The following is a 22,319-nucleotide window of genomic DNA, read 5'->3' as shown; positions in this document are numbered from 1 at the left end:
TTCATCAACTTAACACAAAAATCAAATATACAACCAAACCAATTAAAAAATGGGCAGAGGGCCTGAACAGACATTTCTCCAACGAGAATGGCCAATGTCATTATTCATCAGAAATGCAAATTAAAAACACAATGAGATATCATCTCACACCTGTCAGAATGACTATCATTAATAAATCACCAAAATCAGTTTCTTTGGCTATCAAAGGAAATGTCTAGTCAACCCTGGGAATGAGATCAGGTGAAAATTAAATCAACTACAACTGACAATAGTTAAGAATTATAACCAAACTGAAACTAAACAGTTATTTTTGATAAACCTTATATTAGGTCACAGCAGTATATATAATTATAAAATTTACTTGAAAATTTGTAGAGCCAAGAATTACTAAGACACCCTTGAAAAAGAAAAATAAGGTTATGGTAGATAAAAAGGCTCATTATAAACCTACAGTAATTCATTCCAAATAGAGCAATGGAACAGATTAAAGAGTCCAAAACCAGATCTGTATGTATGTGGTCTCTTACCCCTTTGAGTGCCAACCAATATCCTAGGAACTATGCTAAAATTGCTAAGGCATTTTTGCTGATTTTATAGCAGTTTAGGAAAAAAATTATGAATCGCAAGTAAATGAAGTAACATATTCAAAAACTTAAGGAAACCTTTACTACATTTGTTTTCATCTTTGACATATATTGTTTGCTGATTGTATTATAAAATACTAGTAGAAAAAAATTTGAACATATATATATAATGTTAAAATAGAGGGACACCCTTCTCCAGTATCTTCCACAAAATAGTCATCTTCACAGCAAGAATTGACATATTTAGCAATATTATCATCACTAATAAAAGCAGACTTAGAACTGGACGCCATTTCGAAGCTTTAGGGCTACAAAATCTGAGTAAACTTCATAAAATCGTAGTACCTGTAAAAAATTAGGCAGATAAATGCCAGTGGTCAATTTTAAAACTACAAACATTCGGCATCATAAGTAATCTGCACTTAGGTGCCATCTGTCAATAAAGAGTGAACTACTAGCATCTAATAGTGACACTGCAGGAGGAGCGCAATAGTGCTCCCGGCACTTTTGGCGAAAGACAGGAGGAGCGTGATCGCGCTCCCCAACACTCTACGGGTTAAGAAACGATTATGATAGCCTTGCAGGAAAGGTGTCTGCGGAGTGGGAAAGGGACTCAGCACAGGGATCCTGGCAGCTGGCCCTTCAGCTCTCTTGAGAGAGCCACAAACCCCAGCGTCTCCTCACAGACACTCCAGTCCACTCTGCCCTCCCTCTGCTGGAGGCCAGGGTTCTCCACATATGATTCCACTTGCCAAAGATGGCACAAGAGATTGCTGAGAAAATGCAACAATGAAACCAGTATGAAAGAAATGGTGAAAATACAACCACGGTCCAGCCTGATGACAGGAGGGGTTAAGAGAGGCAAACCCAACCCCGTGCTCTTTGAGGAGCCAGGAGACCAGAGGCTTGGGTTTTGATGAAATCTGGCAGCAGCAGCAGAAAATCATCCAAGGACACAAGCCTCAATGCCTTTCCTTCCATTAGTCGCCAAAGACAAATGGAGCAAGAGATTGGGAATGAGCTGAATGGACAAAATGAGATGATGACCTTGTCAACCTGGTGGAGGAACAGGTGAGAGTCTGCACTGAAACCAGGTGGGTGAATATGGTGGACAATCAGCAGCTTGTGGGACGACAAGGGTGATTTTGTTGCTGCTTGTGGCTAATGTGGTCCTTGCAGTCTGGCCTACCGGCTAATAGCAACAAAGGAACCACCAGCTGTAACAGCTGCCAATAATGGAGCAAAGCTCAGCACCTTTTGGATATACAGAAGCTGCTCTCAATACACTGCCTTAAAGCCGAGAGAGAGAGAGAGAGAGAGAGAGAGAGAGAGAGAGAGAGAGAGAGAGAGAGAGAGAGAGAGAGAGAGAGAGAGAGAGAGAGGAGGGAGGGGAGGGAAGTTTGCAGAACAGGGGAAAAGGACAGTCACTTCACCAAATACTGCTGGGCAAGTGCATCTCCATATGAAACAGGATGAAACAAAATTCCCATCTCACACCACACATAAAAATCAATGCCCAACGGGATGTAGAGTTCACTGTGAAAGGGCAATCAGATGAGCTTCTGGAAGAGTACACAGAAGAATTTCTTTATGATCTTAGGATGGAAAAATGGTTTTCTCAAATAGGCCACAAAACATCAATCATTAATAAACTGGACTTCATTAAAATTAAGAATTAAAGATATAAGAATTGAAAAGAAGTAAAACTATTTTTACTGGTGGGTAACATGAAATTATATCTAGAAAATCCTAGAGCATCAAAGATAAAACAAATTTAGAAAACAGAATTCAGTTAGTTAGAAGGATATAAAAGGAATGTGCAAAAATAGCTTTCATATGTAAAAACCAATTAAAAGAGCTAATGGAAGAGAAAAACTCTAATCACAGTAGCAACATAAAAGACAAAATATTAAGATTAAATTTGAAAAATGTTCAACTCCTCTATGAAGAACACATTAAAACATTTCTGAAACACAAAACAGACTTGAATAAATGTCAAGACATCCTTTGTTCTTAGAACATCCTTATGTCAGTTCTTGCTAATGTATACGTTTAATGCAATCCCAATAAAAATACCAAAAAGCTTTTTTGTTGCTGGAGCTAGGAAACTGATACTGAAGTTCATTTGGAAGAGCAAACATAAAAAACAGCTAGGAAAACACTGAAAATGGAAAATTATGAGGGGTGCATAGTCCTATCAGACAATAAAACACACAACACAGGTTCTATATTTAAACCTGTGCTGGTGGTCTATGAAAAGACAGACCAGTGGAGCAGAAAGGAGTAAAAGGATGGAGAAGGGAGTAAGATCTGAGCACACATCTTGAATGGTTTTGCTGCCATCAGGTTGCTGGAAGCATGTTAATTTTCTACATATTCAGGAAATCAAATCAAATCCTAGACTAGAGGGGGAAACATGCTGTGTAAGAAATTACTTGGACAACTGACAAAATTGGAATATGGACTGTAGATTACAGTATTAAATCAATGTTAAACTTTCTGAAATTGATAACTGTACTGATGTTATGTAAGAGAATATCCTTATTCCTAGAGAATACACGCTGAAGTATTAAGGGGTAAAAGAGCATTAATTGTCCTTTGCAATGTACTCTCAAATGATTGAAAAAATCCTATGTGTGTATATGAATATGTATGTAACATACACACACATAGAAAGAGGATACTTTTTAAATGACAAAATGTTAAAAATAGGTGAATTCCAGTAAAAGGAATTCTATTATTCTTGCAAATTTTCCATCAATTCAGTATTATTTCAAAATTAAAAGTTTAAAAAACAGGATGTTTTAAAGCACTACTATAAAACTTGGAAATCAAAAGTGGGCTTTCAGCCCTGATCAGTTTGGCTCAGTGTATAGAGCATCGGCCTGGGGACTGAAGGGTCCCGGGGTTCGATTCCGGTCAGGGGCATATATCTTGGTTGCGGGCACATCCCCAGGGGGGGGGGGGCGGGGGGTGCAGGAGGCAGCTAATCGATGTTTCTCTCTCATCGATGTTTCTGACTCTCTGTCCCTCTCCCTTCCTCTCTGTAAAAAATCAATAAAATACATTAAAATAAAAAGTGGGCTTTCAGATATATCTACGATGGATGGACAGATGGATAGATTGATTTCAGGATTTATGGTAAGACATTTTAATGAATGTCAAAAGGATGCCTTCATTTCATGAGCCCCATCTCTAGACTATCACAGGGCCAACAGAAATGCAGTAGAGCCTCTCATTCTATTAAGTGATGGCTTTCTGCCTCTAGCAATTTGGTCCAAGTCCAAACACACAACCAGTTCACATGCATTAATAGGGTGACTGGAGTTACATGTATCAGCTTATAGTGGAGAAAATGCTGATGTTTAAATATTGTAAACAAAACCCTTGAAACTAAACAGGCCACGATGTGATAAGGGTACTTAGTGCCCTAGTGCTGGGCACCTGCACATGAATCATCGGCACTGCAGTGGCTTTGGAGGCAGGAGCGTGGGGCTGGGCCAATCAGCCCAGTACCCACTGCATTTGTTTCAGCTATCAACCATTATGTGCAGTCAATGGCCAAGAGCCCTTTGGAAATCACTCTACTACTTCTGACATCAAGGCACACAGATTAAATATTCTCCTATTTGACCCAAATTGAGTGATAACTCTGAAATTACACATTGGAAAGCAGTGTAATTACCCCTCAAAACAGACAAGGACGGTGCAATCAAAAGCTGATGTGGAAAAATCAGAATGTCAAGATAAACAGCAAGGCAAACATATATGCCTTGATATGCGGACTAAAATATTTGACTGTACAATTTGGGGTTCTAATTCAACAATTAAGTCCTATTTTGTTAATAGTCATGCCAAAAGTAATTGGAGAAATAATTACTTAATCCTTGAGGGGTTATTTCTGGGGAGAGGGTTACAGGGAAATATCCATGTTTTGATACATATTTCAATGTCTAAATTTTGAAGAATACATACTGCCCTTACAACTTAAAAGCAACTAAAATCAGCCCTGGCTGGTGTTGCTAAGTGGTTAGAGTACCAGCCCAAGCACTGAAATGTTACAGGTTCAATTCCAGGTCAAGGGCATGTACTTGGGTTGTAGATTCGATCCCTGCCCTGGATGTTTCTCTCTCTCACCTCCCTCCTTCCTTTCCACTCTCTCTAAAAATCAATGGAAAGAAAATATCCTCAGGTGAAGATTAATAACAACAACAACAACAAAATAAAAGCAACTAAAATCAGATTTAGTGATCAGTCATGCCAAAGATACACAAATATCATCCATGGCAATTGCATGCTATCTGAACTGGCTCTCAGAGATCAACTACAATCCTAGTATTTTCAGATCTAGCTAATAGACATGAAGTTCAAAAATATTAGAAGGGGATGTGATAAGTAAACAATGAAATGTGTACATTTTTCATCAAGAACATGGAAGCTCTCTAGACTCAAAAAACCAAATCTTTATTCTATAAAACTTTTATAATACTGTTAATGGTAGCTTTAAAAATGCCACAAAATACTATGAATTAAATATTGATAGACATGAAAAAAGACATCAGATTACGCTGGGGGAAAGATATCTTTAAATATAGTACATTTCAACAGAAAAAAACTTTACAATGGGAGACTTTTTAATTCAACCTTTCTAATAAAAGGTTCTTTATTAAAACATTTTCTTCTTCTACCTATTTTATAATATGTAAAATCTATCAAACCAGCAATTCCCTTAGTAACAGACTGAACCGGGTAAAATAGTTAAAGCAATGTACATATAAGATTAGAAGGCTAGTTTTGGTATTACTGCATAGGGAGAGTATTATTGCCTAAGTCCCAAATTTATTGCAAAACCACGCTTTTTTTTTTTTAAATTTTAGATTTGCCGTTGCATCTTCAATCTGCCACCTAATGGTGGAAACACCCCCTTGTGGCAAAAGAAAGAGCTTTTGAATTACAGAAGTCAAGGCACTTACTCAGAGAGCTCCCTCAGCCAACTTCCACACACACTGATATCTCCTGAGCCGCAGAGATGCCGTAAGTGCTCACTTTATAATTATTTGTTAAACCACATGATTTTTCTCTTATTGTATTTTGCAATTTAAAAAGTTTAGAAAATGTGAATGTACCTGAATTAAAAAATTACATGCCCATATGCTTGAATTTTCTAAGCACCAGTTATATTTCCTAAAACCATAGTGCATCCATAACCCTGTGAATGCACTATTGTATTTTTATGATAGGGAACAAAACACCAGAAAGAGATATGCTCTCTGGTAAATGATAGAAGGATTTTTTCCTCAGGATGTTTTCATCGCTGCTCTCGGCCTCCAAGAGCGATTGCTGATGCTCCCCAATCATCTGGAATCACCTCCACACACCTGTACTAACATGTCTGAAACTGTCCGCAAGCCCCTAGATGGGACCCTATCGATACAGAACAACAAGGATGTACAGCATATTTAACTGTGAAACAATAGTTCACCAAAAGTTTTTCTCTCATGTTTTATTTACCATATTTCCAGCAAGTGACACACTAACCAGTGACTAATTCAAGGGAATTTTACCTCTCGGCTGTGTAATCACTTTTCCCCGGAGCTAACTGCATCACATTCGTGCCCCTTTCACACTGCAGAGGAAATTTTTAGACAGGGAGAAAGCCTTCCTCTGTTTCCCCAGGACCCTGTCAGGATGCTTCAGTGGCCACCTCCCTCATGATGGCCCTCACTCAAGCATGTCTCAGAGGCAGGCCAGAAGAGCAGTAGTAGATGCTGATCTGCCATCCAAACTAGTGTCCATTCCACCATGGAGAGCAACTCTCATTCCCCTTTCACCTCGGCTTCACTCAAACACTTGGAATATTAAAGATGTGGGGAGAGGTGTCTGAGAATATTTCACAATGCCTCCCGTTGACTTCATGATGCTTGCTAAAATAATCCTGCTGCTCAAGTTAGGTAGAGAAAATGTTATTAAAGAAACTCATTAGAATGCTACATCACAATTCTTTATCTAGGCCATTTCAGAGGCATAATAGAAAGGCAGCCACTATGCAAATGTTCTTTTATAATGGACACATTCCAGGTCTGACTATGCCAATGAACATGGATACTGCTCAGGCAAGGGTTTGTTTCTGCATGGGACGAAATGTCAGGCTGCTGTACTGCCATCTACAGCTTCCACAGGAGTCTTTAACTATAGCTGCCTCACAGGTGAAGAGAAGGAATACTCTCAGGGGCCTTTTAACAGAGTTTCTTTTCCTCCTAGAACAGTGGTTCTCAACCTTGGTTGCACATTAGAATCACCTGGGGATCTTTTTAAAATCCTGATTTCTGGGCCTCATCCTCCGGAAATTCTGTTTCTTTGTTATGGAGTGGGGCCACAACATTAGTAACAAAGAAACAGAATTTCTGGAGGATGAGGCCCAGAAATCAGGATTTTAAAAAGATTCCCAGGTGATTCTAATGTGCAGTCAAGGTTGAGAACCACTGTCCTAGAAACAGATGAGAGAGAGAACCATAAAGAATGGAAAATAGCCAAAACCGGTTTGGCTCAGTGGATAGAGCGTCGGCCTGCGGACTGAAGGGTCCCAGGTTCGATTCCGGTCAGGGGCATGTGCCTGGGTTGCGGGCACATCCCCAGTGGGGGGTGTGCAGGAGGCAGCTGATTGATGTTTCTCTCTCATTGGTGTTTCTAACTTTCTATCTCTCTCCGTTCCTCTCTGTGAAAAATCAATAAAATATATTTAAAAAAAAAAAAAAAAAAAAAAAAAAAAGAATGGAAAATAATGGAGAAAACTGCTATCACTCAAGTGGAACACAATCTTCAAAAATCTTTGCTACAACTGAAATTAAAAAAAAAAGTCAGTAATCCTGGCTGATTGTTCTATTACTAATACTAACTTCTATCTAATTACTCAAGGTATAAGGTATATCTGAACCATTCAAAGTCCCCGTGGCTAACACTACCACAAGCATTAGAAAGAGAACACACTCAGTAACAAACAGCAAGCTCAGCACAGCACAGACTGTTTCACCTTCAGCAGATTGATAATCTCTAGAATAATTATTAAAATTATAAAGAGGTTAAAATTTATAAGCTCTTTTTCTCAACTGCAGCTAAATGTAACTGCATTAAAAGACTAACATAGTCTGACTGCGAAGCAGAAATGTATAATGGCATATTTATTTTAATCCTTATTCAAGATTAATTTTAAGCAACGTTCTCACTAAGACATACACTAATATATGTCAGGAAAATAACAGTCTAAATTTTATAGAGCATCTCCAGGTAATGTTAACAACCAGATTAAAAAATGAAGGAAACCAAGGCTATATTGTATGTCCTTGAGCCGGGATGTTTCTCAAGTAATGCAGCCATTTCAGGAAATGATACTCAAAAATTGAAATTCTCATACATTAGTTTCTCTGTTAAGTACATTTCTTTCAAATTCTTCAGTTAACAGCAATACTTTAAAAATCTTCAACTGTAAACTCTTAGCTTGTAACATTTTTGATTTTTCCTGAACCTTGAAAACTTCCAAGTGCCATTGAATATATTATCTTCTGTTTCTTAAAGCACTAATGTTCATAAAAGGATCATCGTCGTCGTCCTGAAATGACATACAAATGTTATTTTAGTGATGGCTGCACCACACTTCACTGAGACAAGATAGAAGTTCTTATGGCAAACCAAGACCAGTAAGAGTAATTTTCTCCTTTCACTTGAGGTGGATTTTCATTTTTCTATTTCCTTTATAAATATGAACTTCAATTTCTAATTACCAATGAAATTATTTTTAAAAATAATTTCCAGCAACTAACTTAGCAGTCCTTGTTTAAATTTTATAAGCAGTTAAAAATTAAGATTTAACAATATTGCTTTATTACCTCATCTGATTCAAAATTGACCCCTTTAGCTGTTTGGCTCTGGGATGCGGGTTTGCTTGATGATGATGATGATGATGATGTGTTCAGCCACCTGAGGCAAAAACATGGGAAAAGCAAAGAAAATGAACCAGGGAACTCAGCAAAGATACCTTTCTAACTAAGTTTTCCATTCTAGTAGTAGCCATGAATAAAAATAACCACACACTGCATTTGATCTACATGAGAGGCAGTAAAAACTTAATGGTGAGAAACAGTCTCTGAGGCCAAGGTCTGAATTCCAGTTCTGCCATTTACTGAGAGCCTCTCTGTGCCACAATGTTCTCAAATGTAAAATGAGGATAATAATTTTTTCAAGACTAAATGTGTTAATATTCTTAAACACTTATGTCAGTGCCTGACATATTAAGCACTCCACAGATCCTTACTTGTATTATCATTATAGTGTCTACTACCATCCCCCACGTCTGCAAATTGTGGCAATACTGAAATATTTTTTCATTCAAATCTCAGTTATGTTTCTATTACAGATAAAAGGATCTTAGGAAAGGCTCACCACTTCCTAGGGTTGCCTGTTCGTATTATTCATGTTCAATCCAAACCAAGCAGCATATATTTACTGAGTACTTGCTCCTGGCCAGGTACTATGATAGGTCCTGGGAAATATCAGTGCACAAGAAAATCATGATTCTTACCCTCATGAAGCTTAACTTGTGGTAGTGGAACTCATATTCCTGGGTCTTTTTATTAATAAAAATTTAAGTCACCCTAGCTCAGGGGACAGCAAACAATGGCTAGTAGGCCAAATCCAGCCCGCCAGTGAGCTAGGAATGTTCACATTTTGAAATGGTCACATTTAAAATGGTTATGTAAGTACCTATCTAATATTCTCGCTTTTGCCTCTTGGTCTGCAAAGCCAAAAATTTTTTTGCTGATTCCTCTCTTAAATGAAAACAGTGTTTGTGAATTCTTAGCTAACTCTGGGATGCTTTGGGATGTTATTTTGTCAAAATAAATATGCCTGAAACTCTTCTCTGGACAAACAGGTTGAGAATCAAGAGGTCTTACGTCAGAAGGAAGCAGAAACACCACAGGTTCTTATGCCCAAGAGTAAAGGACAGGAGGATTTGTCAAGCTTTAGAGGTAGAGGATCAAGGAATTTATCCACTGATCCATATCTCTGTACTTGATATAAGCAGGCCATGGTTAACTGCTCATTTGTTTCCATCTGTGCCAGAGAGGAGCAGATCATCAAAAGCATAAAGCATGTGCTCAGGTGACCAGATCCTGTTGGGGGTTTGGGGAAAGGTGGAGGAGGTTATGGAAAGAAACACCCACTGAGACCTGACTCTGCTCTCTGATTTCTCCCTAGACAAATAACCAATGGGGCCCAGAAACAAGCCAGGCACCTACGACGAACGCTGGCTCATTTGATCATAACAAGAGCCCTAATTCTGTATCAGAGGACTCCAGAGACCTAGAGACCTCACCTGTGACAGACCCCTTATCCCCAGAAACCAACGGTGAGAAGGGAAAGAAATGGCTATACTGTTTTGATTGTAGGGTTGAATAAATGGGCTTTTGTCCCAGATGTCAAAAGATAGTGTTTGATTTGATTAGCCTCACGTGTGGCTCAAAAATAAGGGATGGGTTGTATCAAATTGAGAGCCATACATTAGAATCCTGTCTAGAGATGGTCAGCCAATAAGTCAGGTGCAGCAGTGCTATAAGCATAATGTTGAATTGGCCTTAAGCCGTGCCTGACACATAAACAGTATCCCAAAAATGTTAGTTCTCCTACTACAAGGCTTAATAGAATCCCCTCAGTCTCTCCTCCTCCAGCTGGTCAGATGGAGCCAGTTCTTCTCTTGCTTGCTGCTTTAAGGAGAGGGTGTTTTAAATCTGCCAGTATCAAATCTGAAAGGGTCCTCGTAGTCCCAGTACAACAATGGCAGAATTTAGAACAATTTTTCCAGGGAAAATCAGGCTTTCCATTGCCCATCCGGCAGAAGGAACTTTTACAGCTGGAAATTATTTCCTTTTTAAACTTAACTTCCAGAAAATATTAGTGCTGTTACTGTTTACCACTCTTCCTATCACTCTTGTTCTATTTCCCTGGCCTCTTCTTTATTTAATAAGCCCTCATATCGTTGTTACTATGTGCCAGTTCCTGTACTTAATGTTGCTAAGGGTGTGAAAGTGCTTACAAAACCACAATCACGGGCAATTGACGAGGTAGAAAAGCTGTTGCTGATTTGGATAAACAAAAAGCAGTTAGCCAGTGACAGCCATTTCAAACGCAGTGAAATACGAACAAGCAAAGATGCTGTGTGCTGACCTGAAAGACACCCCTGGAGCGAGTGCTGAAGTGATTCCTTTATGGTCAGTAGGGGGTGGTTAGAGACATTTAAGAAGTGTTTATTTATAGATTAAACAATACATTAGACACCCACTGTATATAAGAAAGGTTAAAACAGGGACTTAGTTGGGGATCTGGAACAGACTAATTCAATTTACATTATTTTTAATGGGGGAAAATGATTCGGTTTATGAATAAATTACTTCTCGAACAGCCTTCTGGAATGAATTAAGTTCGAGAACTGAGATTCCACTGTAATTTAAAAAACCGCCTAAATTTGTATCACTTAGTTGCTATCATCAGAAACACAAGTCTGCAAGGCTGAAGTCAGAATTCTTGCCAGAATGTTAACTTCTAACTGCCTCTCATCATTTAAGTGATTCTTATTACCTACACAACCATCTGAGAGCTTGGTCTGTTGTGTTAAGAAGCAACAGCAGAGACAAGTTTTGGAGCTGATTGCGAGGCCATGTGTTTGGGTGACCTTAGGTAAGTTACTTCGCCTACCCTCATTGTCTCCAAAGGTAAAATGGGGTAAGAGAGTAGTAGTTATATCTACTTCCTGAGGTGGCTGTGAGCACCAAATGAGCTAATCCATATGAAAATGATGAGAACAGTGCCTGACACATAGGAAGTGCTAAATAACTCAGTTATTACCACCTCATGAGTAAATAAGAAGTCAACAGACATTCTACTGTGAAGTAGACAATCCAAAATGCTAACAAAATCAAGATATTTTTCCTTTAATATCCTTAAATATATGTCAAACATAGTAAGACAGTATTTTCGTTAGTTCTGGTAATAAAAAATAAGGACCTACACAAGCTGAACTATATTCTTCTCAACTATATTCACTACTGGAAAACAAAACAGAAAGCTAGCCCTGTTTGTTTTTTTTTGTTTTTTGCTTGTGTGTGTTTTAATTTACAAAGACAAGAACAACCAAATAAGTACTCAGAAAGGAACTTCCTTCCTTTGATAGACTGAGTATGCTGATATTCTTCCAATAAATCTCTCAGCAAGACCTAACTACCTCAATTATCCTCAACTACCTACCACAACTACACAAGCTGACCTGCACCAGAGCTCCCCTCAGTACTTTTCACTCCTTCTGCAAAGGCCAGCACTGGCTTCGGCAACTCTATATTCTCCTTGGTTTTTCTCATGTCTTTCTTGTTGCCTCTTCTACTCTACCTACACTCTAAAGGTTGTTACCTCAGGATCAAAACATAAACTCTCTTTTCTCTCCACATTCTCTTTCAAGGTGATCTATCCATTCCAGTGACTTTATATATCAAGTGACAAGCTACTGAGAGGTAAATACAGGCACCATTCAAACCTCTTATCTGAATTCTGGAGTCTTATATCCAATCACCTATAGTATAGGTCAGTGATGGCGAACCTATGACACGTGTGTCAGAGGTGACACGCAAACTCATTTTTTTGGTTGATTTTTCTTTGTTAAATGGCATTTAAATATATAAAATACATATCAAAAATATAAATCTTTGTTTTACTATGGTTGCAAATATCAAAAAATTTCTATATGTGACACGGCACCAGAGTTAATTAGGGTTTTTCAAAATGCTGACATGCCAAGCTCAAAAGGTTCGCCATCACTGGTATAGGTGGTCGGCAAACTCATTAGTCAACAGAGCCAAATATGAACAGTACTTCTTCAAAACAGACTCGCCCTGGCCGAAAACCGACTTCTGCGCATGGGCCACGAAGTTTCAATCGCACTGTACGTGCGCCCGCACGTGGTATTTTGTGGAAGAGCCACACTCAAGGGGCCAAAAAGCCGCATGTGGCTCGAGAGCCGCAGTTTGCAGACCACGGATCTATACCCTCCCTTCATGTCAAGTTCACAAGCATCTCACAGTTTCCACGTCTAAAGTTCTTCCGTCTTTCTATCCCCATCTCCTAGCTTTGGGTTTAACTGAATAAAAAGTGGATGTGGAACTATACGTACCAATTTTTCCAAGATCAACCTTTAATTCACATAAACCATACAATCTCACATCCACAGAACGAAAATTAGTTCCCAGGAATGGAGGAGGTGAAAAATCTTGGATATTACAATGGTTTTTGGCTCTCTCAAGCTCAATCCTACCCAACAAAATGTCATTCTTTAGTATTTAATTCGTAAATTAAAATCATTTTAATTACTTTAAATAAAATTTAATTTTTATCCGTAGCTAATGAAAAAAAAAGTTAAGATCATGAAAAAAAAGTTTGAGACGCATTGAGGTAGAGCTTTTCCCTCGATCTCACCGATTTCTATAGCTCTTGCTCATGGCATTACCCTCAGCTGTCATTTTCCACCCCACTAATCCAACCAATTCCTATCTTTAAAATCACAGGTAAATTTTACTCCTTCTATAAAGCTTCTTCTTCTAAGAGAGTCCACACTATGTGCTCCTCTTGCTGAGAGCCTGCATGTACTCAGACCTAGTTTGTGTAATAAAATTTCACATATAATTATGTGCTGACTCAATCATCCCTTAATGGATTGAAATGTGTTTATCTCTTTTCCACTATAATTTGTTGCCTGAAAGCAGTAAGCTTATTAAAACACTTATGTCCCCCATCAGACCTAATATAATGCTCACACAGAAAATAAGTATTAAAAAACTGTTGACTATTTTCATAAGTAAAAATTTTCATTAAGTGAGCTTTAGTTAAACAGCATTCATCTAAAATGTTAACAAACAGAGAAAATAGTGACACTGAACCAAGTCAAGCCTTTGGATAAGAGGCAAAACCCAAAAAGGACAGGAAAAGTATCAGTACTCTGACGGTAGAGAAAGTCAACGTGATCCTCTCTTAATGTTTAGCACAACATCCTGTTTAACTCGGTATATAAAGATATGATGATGAAGAGAATTTGAAATCAAGTATTAACAAAATGCAAAACTATTTTCTGTTCACTGGGGAGAACAAAGTACTCCATCAAGAAAATCACTGGCTAATAAAGACAGAAGGAAACAAATTACAGTCATATAAATTTTCGATGAAAATACTTGTAATAATGCTGAATCACCTCTTTGAAATAGTCCTTGGGTCTATTTTTCACTTCTCTACATTCTTGACTAGTTGAAAATAAATCTGTTAAACATCTGTGGTACAGTAATATGTATTAGTAAAATTCTGGATAACTTTTAATTTTTTCAGATGTTTCTTTTTGTAGGAAGTCATTGTACCTACCTTTGATCTGTTCTTGAAGTGGTAGGAAACAAGTCTTCTTCTACATCAGAGTCATCCACCTCAATCACCTAAGGGGGAGAGAACAAAGCAGCAAATGGGAATATAAATTTAAATTAAAAATAAAAACTGAATCTCAAGTTGTTCTTTTTAATATACGAAAACAGTCAAAATAAAGGAGGCAGAAATCACATAATGAGCAACTATTAAAACTAAAGCTCAGCCTGGCCTCCTCCAATGTCCCTCTTCATTTCACAAACAGTATTCTATACATGTGTGACTTCACTTCTCTCTTGGCCACCAGGGCAGCCTGGGTACCTAGAGGAACATGCAGCTGGCTTGCTGAATACTCACAGAGGGTCAAGTGCAGATAATGAATGCCCTGTGATTTTCTGGGGTTCTAATGAGTTCAACCATCAGTGTTCCAGCTCAAATTTTAAATGAGGTGTAAGACTGGGTAGGAAGTGCCAGGTATCTATCTGTCTGTTACATTTACCCCTGTTAAATACAATTGGTTGGCTTTAAGCCCCAGTAAAGATATTTGTGATTCTTGATTCTAACATCCAAAATGCTACTCATTTATCTACATTTTGTGTTGTCTTGACACTTAATACACACATTTGCTATGTCTTCACCTAATGTAAAGCCAAGGACAAAATACTAAAAAGATAAAGGGTGTCCCAAAATTCACGCAAGAAGTAATTTTGATAGAAAACACAGGTTTATAATAAAAATTGTAAATTTTTTATTGATTCATAAAGTATACAGTATAGGGTTATGTATGGAATAGCATATTGGGTAAATGGCCTCCACGGCTTTGCTGGCACATACGCACTCTTTTGCTGAAATTTTCCATGACCGTTTTACATAAATGTGGCTGAATTTCATTGATACAGCGCTCAATTTCCTCCTTCAAGGAGTGGGTGGTCGTGGGCTTGTTGGCATAAACGTTAGACTTCAAAAAACCCCAAAGAAAAAAGTCCAACGGCGTTAAATCGCATGATCTGGGCAGCCATTTCTGATCACCAAAACAGGAAATTACACGAGCAGGAAATGACTCATGCAGTAATTGAATTGTTTCTCGGGCTTTATGGCTTGTGGCACCGTCTTGTTGAAACCACATGTCGTCTACATCCATATCTTGCAATTTAGGCACAAAAAACTGGATTATCATGTCGAGATAGCAAGCACCATTAACTGTTATGGCCTGAGCAGCTGCATTTTCGAAGAAGAATGGTCCGATGATGCCTCCAGCCCCAAATCCGCACCAAACAGTGACACGTTGTGGATGCATTTGTTTCTCAACAATCACGCGTGGATTTTTTGAACCCATTTACCCGATATGCTATTCCATACATAACCCTATACTGTATACTTTAAGAATCAATAAAAAATTTAAAATTTTTAATTATAAACCTGTTTTCTATCAAAATTACTTCTTGTGTGAATTTTGGGACACCCTTTAGCACCCGAGACCTCACCCTCGAGATTGACATTCAACTATTTATTAATCAAAAGTCATTAAATGCAATTGTACAAGCAGCTATGAATTTAGTCAATATTCCTGCATTTTGTCTATAAAACTATCAGAAGATTGTCTTCTGTGCTTTGAAGGAATTAAATGCATTCAACAGTCACCTAATATGTATAATCTCAATCAAAAAAAATGAAAAAGAAGAAAAAAAAGCTGGTTTGGCATGACTTGTTCTTTTTGAACTCATGTTCTTGCCTGAAAATAGAAAAATCTAGATGGGAAAGTACCTTGCAAACATGATGATAACATATTTTTTAGATATGATCTTGAAACATGAGCAGGCAATAGTTGATTAAAAAGAATGAAATAAGCTCAGGAGAAAAGTTATTTAGCAATGGTACACCCACATATAAGTGAATAATAGAAAATGGGGAAAAAAGAAGGGTGAAGTTAAGAGATATAAAAGAACAAGATTATAAGGACAGAGAAGTTTTCTGCAAACTGCGGTAGTCAACTGTGCCAGGTACTTGAGAGATCAAAACAAATAAAATTTGCCCAAACAATATGGCTCAGTGGTTGAGCATCGACCCAGAACCAAGAAGTCACTGGTTCAATTCCTGGTCAGGACACATGCCTGGAAGTTGTAGGGTCAACCCCTAGTAGGGCGTATGCAGGTGGCAGCTAATCGATGTTTCTATTTCTCTATCCCTCTTCCTTCCTCTCTCTCTCAAATCAATAAAAACATATTAAAAAGAAAAGAATAAAATTTTAGAAAAAGCTGCTGAGGCAGTATGATATAGAACAATGAGTCTCAACGGGCAGTGATTTTTAACCCCCACTTACATTTGGAAATGTCTGGAGACATTGCTGATTGTCAGAACTCAGTGGGTACTACTGGCATCTAGTGGGTAGAGGCTGAGATGTTGCTAAACATCCTACAATGTGTCCCTCAAAACAGACTTATTTGGGTCCAAAATGTCAACAGTGCCCTGGCTGGGTAGCTCAGTTGGTGAGAGCATCGTTCCCGATCAGGGCAAATACAATAAGCAATCAATGAATGCACAAAAAGGTGCAGCAACAAACGGATGTTTCTCTCCCTTCTTCTCTAAAAGTCAATTTCTTTTAAAGGCCAACAGTGCTGCTGCTGAGAAACCCTGATATAGAAAAAAGAGCACTGGCCTGGAGTGAACACACCTGGGCTCTGAAAGTGAGGTAACAGGAGAGCCGAGCCCAGACTGGACTCTTGTTGGGAGGCAAAGGAAGAGAAGAGGCCCATGTTATATCTAGAACTGAACACAGAGGTCCTTAGACTTCAGCCTTTTAGTTGCTTGAATCTAGCTTCAGCCATTAAGGCACAAGTCAGAGTTATGAGACTATACTCAGCAAAAGGAAACCAGGCATAAATAAAGCCCTCGTCTGCACTGAGCATACTTCTAAATTAGTATTTCATGCGTGGGCTCTTTTGTTTCAACACTGTTATTCTTAAAAATATTACCAGATGCAGACATTTATGGATTTCTAATCATGTAATCTATTATTTAAAAAAAAAAGAGAAACGAAACAAAAAAAATCCCTGTCTAGATAATTAGTAAAGTTCTCCCCAGCTTTAATGTTCCACAGGTTTTCTTCTTTTATTTACTTTGTCAAAGAATAGACAATTTGTAATTCAGAATACACAAGTTATTAAACACAACTATAAAACTTTTTTCTTACCTCTGAATAATTCTTAGTAGCAACATTTCGTGAGGGCTGCTGTCTTGTAGATTTAAAGGCTATAATGAAAAAGATGAAATACCCATTATGTTGTTCTTAAAATAACTTAGAAAAATTTGCACATTTCTTTAGCGGGAGATTTTCTAACTCCTATCTGCAAAAACCTGTGATGCCTAATTATAAAACCATTTAAATTTTTTAAAATCTGAAGGGAGGTGCAATTATGTTAAAATAAATCAATGCCTCGCTGCCAGTTTCATATGATTTTTCGGCTTATTGAAATATAGCAAACAAGCCATGCTCATAAAGACACCTATGATAAAAATATTTTATAGATAAATACCTAAAGAATAAAATCTGATAATTTAACAGACTGAATTCCAAATATATCATAGGTAACCCTCCTAATGTCTCCCTTCTCTTTTGGGTGGCAATCCCCTTCCCTGTGGCTATGTTAGGAGCTATGGTTCCAGTGAGAGCTTTCTTATTCACTCCTACTTTGCTAACCATGGTCTGTACCTAAGAAATAGTCCAGAGGGGAATTCTAGAGACCAGCTTAAATTTTATTCCACGATAAAACTTTCCTTTGAATAGTTACTTTTTAACTTTATAAACTTGGTTAGAAACATGAAGCTTAGTAAAACACTGATTTTTTCCAATTCCCAAACTGTGATATTATGATTTTACAATAAGAAACACACAAGGTGGACAAATGAAGGTTAATAATAATAAAAAATAATAATTAATAAATAATACAAGAATAAACTGCTTCACCTGCTCACAACTGTAAACCCACTCCTGCGCATGCCTGAATATTTAGCTTTGTCCCTATTTCTGGCACAGAGCTCCTAAAACCCTCTGAATTTCCTAAATGGTGAGATGCCTGGAGGTATCTTTTATTATGCTAACTTTAGGACTGCATTTAAAGCGGAGGCTGATTGCCAGGGAAACTCACCTTGAATAGAAAGCTAGAATTTCAGTCCATTCCCTGATTTCTGGGGAGGGGAGATGGGCTGCAAGTTATATTTACAACCAATGGCCAATGATTTAATCATGGTATCTGTGTAATGAAGCCTCCATTAAAACTCAAAGGAAGGGCTTCAGAGGACTTCCAGGTGGAGAACCAGACCACTTCTGATACTGTTATAAATTAATTAATTAACAGAAAAGGAGCAAAGGAGAGGCCAGATAACATAGGCATGCCATTTGTATAGCTTTGCCAGAAAGCTGGTTTAACACTCTGCAGATCTGTTCCCCAGAGATCCTGGGGGAAGGGACTGGACAAGGAAAGAACAGATGCATGCCCAGTGAGGTCTGAATGACCAGTAAGATCTGAATGACATGGCAAAGGTGATTACACGTTGGTCACACCTGGAACAGGTCATTGGCCAGACTAGGTGTGGCCACTGCAAGGGCACGGAATCTGAGATACAGAAGCTCTTGAACAAACGGAGTTCCCTCTTGCTCTCCTGAGACTCTTGCTGCAAGGGGTGTGCTCTCCTACTCTGTACTCGCCCACATCCAGGTGGACCCTTCACACAATGGACTAACAGACTGTGACTAGTCGGAGGCTACATGAGACCCAGCTCCACTGTGGAATGCAAACATTGGACACTGGCTTTGCTTCCAGCTCTGCTGAAGCCCCAGCTGCACCTTTTCCAGGACTGGCTTAACAGAGATGGGACTTCTGAAACTGAGAAATATAACTTCACGCAATTAAAAACCACTCATTCGTAAGAACCAGACCACTAGCACCCAGCGTGGAAAGGTAAACCCACTGCCACTAGCGACCGAGATGAGAGGGATTTTACAAGAACATATCCCCTTGCTGGTCCTCAAGTCATAATTTTAAATTTAAAGTGTTCTAAGACTAGTGGTAATCTTACAAGCCTGCCAAAATAAATATGAGTCTTCTCTGAAGGAGACATCTTCACCCAAGATGTCAAATTACTCTTACAGATAAGATGACAAAGCATGCAAGGAAAGAAGACACCACAAATGAGAAACAGTAATCAGAAATGGACAATAGAAAGAGGCCGAAGGTATTCAGATATTAGACACAGAATACTATGCACGCACACAAAAAGTAAAGCCAGGCTTAAAAATATCTTCAGAGAATTTAAAAACTACTAAAAATGACATAGCATATTTAGAAAGAACCAAATAGAATTTCAACTTCCTCTTCCCTCCCCCTCCAAAAAATGAAAAACTCAATGGAGAGTTTTAAGAATAGATGAGTGAATTGGAAGACTGATCAGAAATAATTACTCAGAAAGTAGCACAGGAAAATAAAACAGAACTTTTTAACTTTATAAACTTGGTTAGAGAAGTAAAGAGTCATGGAAGAAGAGAGTGCAAAGGTCATACATTGAGAAAAAGAATAACGTTGAGGTGATATTGAAGGGATAACAGTTAAGGATTTTCTAAAAATGATGAAAGACACCAATTCACAGTTTATGAAACCCAATAAATCCTAAGGAGGATAAAGAAGAATCCCCCTCTAGATTCATCATAATGAAACTGCAGAACACCAAGGACAGCCAGCTGGAGGGGAAACAAACTTGTTTTTAAAAGAGCAATAAACTTAACTAATTTCTTAACAATGGAAACCTGAAGACTCACTTTAAGTGATTAATTCTACCTACTGATGTCAAGAAGCTTCACATAAAATACTTAAAAACCATGCTGAAAAAAGGGAGTTTGGGCAAAGGTGAAGGTTGGTCATTATAACACCTATGCCTGTGTTGCATGCTAACCAATTTATGGTGGATTATATTTTATTAGCTCTACTTTTCTAACTCCCTCTGTTTTCTCTTTTTTTAATAGCAATAACTAACATTTCATAAATGCCTACCAAGTGCCAGGTTTTTTGTTTTTACTCAGAATAATCCAATATGGTGGAGATTATTAGTCTCAATGTACACGTAAACACACCAGGAGAGTGACTGGCCACGGTCACAAAGCTCTGACATGGTGAACTCGGCCTAGATGTTTACCATGCTGTCTTTTCTCTTTCTCCTTCTCTGCTTCTATCTTAAGCCTGCCAAGAACGGAACAGGAACTTTCTGGATGCCATTTCCTAAGTGGTACTAAGACAACATGCTTCTGAAGTCAAAAGACCAGGATCTCAGCTGGCTCTCCTTAAATACTGAACAATCCTTGAATCAAAATACAGCAACAGACTTGATAGAAAAGTTCCTTAAGAGTCATTTAACAGATCTTATATTTATATCCTTTCTCCAGTGTCAGTTTCCTCCAATAAATGGTGAAAACTTCCTCTGATTGAGGCACAGTTCAACTCCTTCTGAGCGGCTTTCTCCATCTCCACATTGATAGGTTATCGTGTGTAATGCAAAGACTCCTCTGCTGAGAACCAGTAGCTAGGCTGCTAATCTTATCTTGCTCTGGAAGCTAGCACAGTGGTTAACTACTGGTTCTGGAGTTTAGAGATTGTGAGACCGATCCAAGCTCTAGAATTTACTAGTTGTGAGACCTTGGGAAGTTGCCTATTTTTTCAAAGCCTTAGTTATATAAAACAGGGATAATTTAAGTTCCAGTGCCATAGAGCTGTTGAGAGGCATGGACTGTTTCATAAATATAAGGTATTCTTAGTAGTTTTAGTGGTTTTATCAACCTAGGGCAAATTGCTTAGCTCAATTCTCCCATTTATAAATGAGGGAATAGGCAAAGTTGTTCTTGTCTTCCAGGTCCATTTTATCAAATAATGAACTTAAATATCTGAATTGTTATAGCTTTTCCCATCTATCCTCATTGGGCCAGTAGTTATTAATCTGGACTCATGGATAGATGCCATGGGTCTTTAACCCTTTGAAATTGAGTGCAATTACATGAGTATTTACTTAACGAGAAGACATAGCTTTCATCAGATTCTTAAGACTCCATAACTCAAAATAGATTTATCATTTTTTTAAAAATATATTTTATTGATTTTTTTTTAAATATTTTATTGATTTTTTACAGAGAGGAAGGGAGAGGGATAGAGAGTTAGAAACATCGATGAGAGAGAAACATCGACCAGCTGCCTCCTGTACACCTCCCACTGGGGATGTGCCTGCAACCAAGGTATATGCCCTTGACCGGAATCGAACCTGGGACCCTTCAGTCCACAGGCCAACGCTCTATCCACCGAACCAAACCGGTTTTGGCTATCATTTTTTTAATCCTCACCTGAGGACATTTTTTCCCATTGCTTTTCAGAGAGAGTGGAAGGGAGAGAAGGGGGAGAGGGAGAAAAGGAGAGAGGGAGAAAGGCAGGTAAGGAGAGAAGGAGAGGGAGAGAGGGAGAGGGAGAGAGGGAGAGAGGGGGGGGGAGAGAGAGAGAGAGAGAGAGAGAGAGAGAGAGAGAGAGAGAGAGATTGATGTGAGAAGACACAGCAACTGGTTGCTACGGCTGCCTCCTGCACAAGCCCAGACAGAGGCGGAGAGTGAACCCACAACCCAGGTATGTGCCCTTGACTGGAAATTGAAATCTTGACCCTTTGGTGCACGGGCCGATGCTCTAACCACTGAGACCACCAGCCAGGGCATCAAAATAGATTTAAAATCACTACCTTTGGGACTATACAAGTCAAATCTATTTGATCTTTCACGTGGTAAGACTTAATTTATGTAAAGGTTTGAATTTTCCCCAGATCTGATATTCTAAGTAATTTCACCATTTAAAAAATATTATATGGTTTGTCTTCTGAATGATTATATATAGCTGATATCCCTCTTGAAATACAGTTCCAAAGATGAGCAAGGATTTTTGGCACGATGCATGCAATTCTGTGTACAGGGAGAACTTCCTTGCTTTAGAGATGTACAACTCCTGTTAATAATGCTTAAGACACCATTAGATTTGGATGGTTAGGTCAATCTGCACAACTCTTACTGACCTAAGTCTTTTGACTCAGGTTGTGGCTAATGTCACATACCTCTCAGAACTCTTTTTTTATATCTGACCTCTTGTATATAAATGCATTTTATATTTACCGTTGCTAAATTTCATCTTGTGAGATTTAGTCCAACTCTTCATTCATCAAAAATTAATCCTACCTATAAAAGTTTCCTCCAATAAGAAGATAATATAAAAAATACATATG

At 38.3% G+C, this 22,319-nt stretch overlaps 1 protein-coding gene across 4 annotated transcripts in view; it reads right to left on the bottom strand.

The window, feature by feature from the left end:
- Window positions 1-7,749: 7,749 nt before the first annotated feature.
- MRE11 (MRE11 homolog, double strand break repair nuclease) overlaps window positions 7,750-22,319 on the bottom strand; it is a 78,966-nt gene continuing 64,396 nt past the window's right edge. For all 4 annotated transcript variants that reach the window (XM_059708120.1, XM_059708124.1, XM_059708121.1 and 1 more), the window contains 4 exons: window positions 17,215-17,273; window positions 14,031-14,098; window positions 8,468-8,558; window positions 7,750-8,190 (listed from right to left, as the gene is read on the bottom strand). In XM_059708120.1, the coding sequence (XP_059564103.1) occupies window positions 8,137-8,190; window positions 8,468-8,558; window positions 14,031-14,098; window positions 17,215-17,273 (272 nt within the window). In that variant the 3' untranslated portion in view covers window positions 7,750-8,136. The remainder of the gene's footprint in view (window positions 8,191-8,467; window positions 8,559-14,030; window positions 14,099-17,214; window positions 17,274-22,319) is intronic.

The sequence above is a fragment of the Myotis daubentonii genome, chromosome 9 (genome assembly GCF_963259705.1).
Source record: "Myotis daubentonii chromosome 9, mMyoDau2.1, whole genome shotgun sequence".
Lineage (NCBI taxonomy): Eukaryota > Metazoa > Chordata > Mammalia > Chiroptera > Vespertilionidae > Myotis > Myotis daubentonii.
Note: the sequence above shows the minus strand (reverse complement) of the source record. Positions and strands in the feature narration are given on the sequence as shown.